Genomic DNA, 1,613 nt, shown 5'->3' with positions numbered 1-1,613 from the left:
TTTTCTCCGAGATTCATTTTTAAATAATTTTAAATAATTACCATCCTTTTAAATGTCTACAAAAAATGTCACTTCGCCTCAAGCTTAGGACAAAAGAGTTTTTAGAAATGAGAAAAAAAAGCATCCTCACCTTCAAAATGGTCCTGACGTACTCTGAGAAGACGGCCCAGTACAGTTTGTCTCCACCAAACGACCTCCGAATAAAGAAAGCGCCGGACATCCGCAGCATCTCCCCAACAAATTTCATCGCCATGAAGTCTGCAGGGACAAAAAAAACTGTAGGTTCATGTGCAGACAATGATGGTGTTGGACTGCATTATAGTGAGGAGTGTTATTTACATTCTTATTTGATTTAACATTTGAAATACCTTTAAATATACGACACTTTACACCAACGCTACTTTTCACAGCCTCAAAAAAATATCATAATGTCGCCAAACCCTGAACATTAGGAGCTTGTATACATCATAATCTGGCGACTCAGCGTAAACACTTTTGATCTTTCCAATGCTTACCCATGCCGGCAGCGATGACAGGCAGAGCCAGGTCGTAGGTATACAGGATGTATGACATCAGCAGGAAGTCCATGTAGCTACGGTGACTGGGTAACAGGACTACCGGGTGCTCCTGAATGGCCTGTTGGAGCTAACATAAAAGATAAAACAACAGATTAGGTGTGTATTTGTATGTGTCTGTAACTTTAATAGTGTTTTTAACTTTTCACTCAGTGTGTTCTTAGTGTCACGTGTGTGTGTGTGTGTGTGTGTGTGTGTGTGTGTGTGTGTGTGTGTTCTCACCCTCTGGATGCCCTCCTCGTTGACACAGATGCTCCTGAACAGGGTTTTAAAGATCTTGCTGAGTGTGAAGGCAAAGAAGCGAATGGTGCTAAGCTGCTGAGAGTGAGCCATCTCCTCCAGGATGGCCGACGCCTCCTCCTGAATGTCTTCAGTCGTCTTCCCCGTCTCTTTAGAAACCTTGAAAATAATTTTAAACAAAATTGGAGGTCTAAATTCCTAAAGCTCTCCTTTATCCACAATTTCTCTCCTCACAAAACTTCTCTCTTGACTCTCACTTCTTGGAATCCTCCAGCTACGTTTACTCTTTTAAACTCAGGGATGTTATTTGTTACTATGATAATGCAGACAAAATTGCTCTTAAATAATCATTGATTTTGATATTCTATATGCTATTTTTCATTCAAACAGAAGTTCTCTCAGTCACTTCCTATATGTGTATCTTTCTTCTGAGAACTGAAAGCTCTTCTCAAATCACTATATAAACTATATAAACTTCCCCAAATCCTCTGACTCAATATATATTTAAATTCTATCTGTATTCTTTTCCCTCTATTTATTTTTCTTTTATTTACTTTTTTTTTTTTACTGTGTGATTTTCTGTCTATTTAATATTTTTAATCAAATACTTGTACCTTTTGGACAGACTATATTGTTGTTGTCATGTTTTGTAGAGGTTCAATTTGTCATTTTTTTTTTTAAAAAAGGACACCTTAAAAATTCTAAATAATAAGTTACCTTGATCATTAGAAACATAAAAATACCTCTATGAGAAGAAGTTATAAAGATTTTCAAATGTGATAAATATATACAATGTCT

The 1,613-nt window shown here is 36.6% G+C and overlaps 1 protein-coding gene across 1 annotated transcript; it reads right to left on the bottom strand.

Moving 5' to 3' along the window:
- Positions 1–130: 130 nt before the first annotated feature.
- LOC121940292 (dihydroxyacetone phosphate acyltransferase-like) lies at positions 131–974 on the bottom strand (the record flags this gene model as incomplete). The annotated part of the gene is made up of 3 exons (XM_042483094.1): positions 131–258; positions 516–645; positions 798–974. Coding segments are annotated over 3 exons (435 nt in total), but the record flags the coding sequence as incomplete, so codon positions are not given.
- Positions 975–1,613: the final 639 nt, after the last annotated feature.

The sequence above is a fragment of the Plectropomus leopardus genome, unplaced genomic scaffold (assembly GCF_008729295.1).
Source record: "Plectropomus leopardus isolate mb unplaced genomic scaffold, YSFRI_Pleo_2.0 unplaced_scaffold8240, whole genome shotgun sequence".
Classification (NCBI taxonomy): domain Eukaryota; kingdom Metazoa; phylum Chordata; class Actinopteri; order Perciformes; family Serranidae; genus Plectropomus; species Plectropomus leopardus.
Note: the sequence above shows the minus strand (reverse complement) of the source record. Positions and strands in the feature narration are given on the sequence as shown.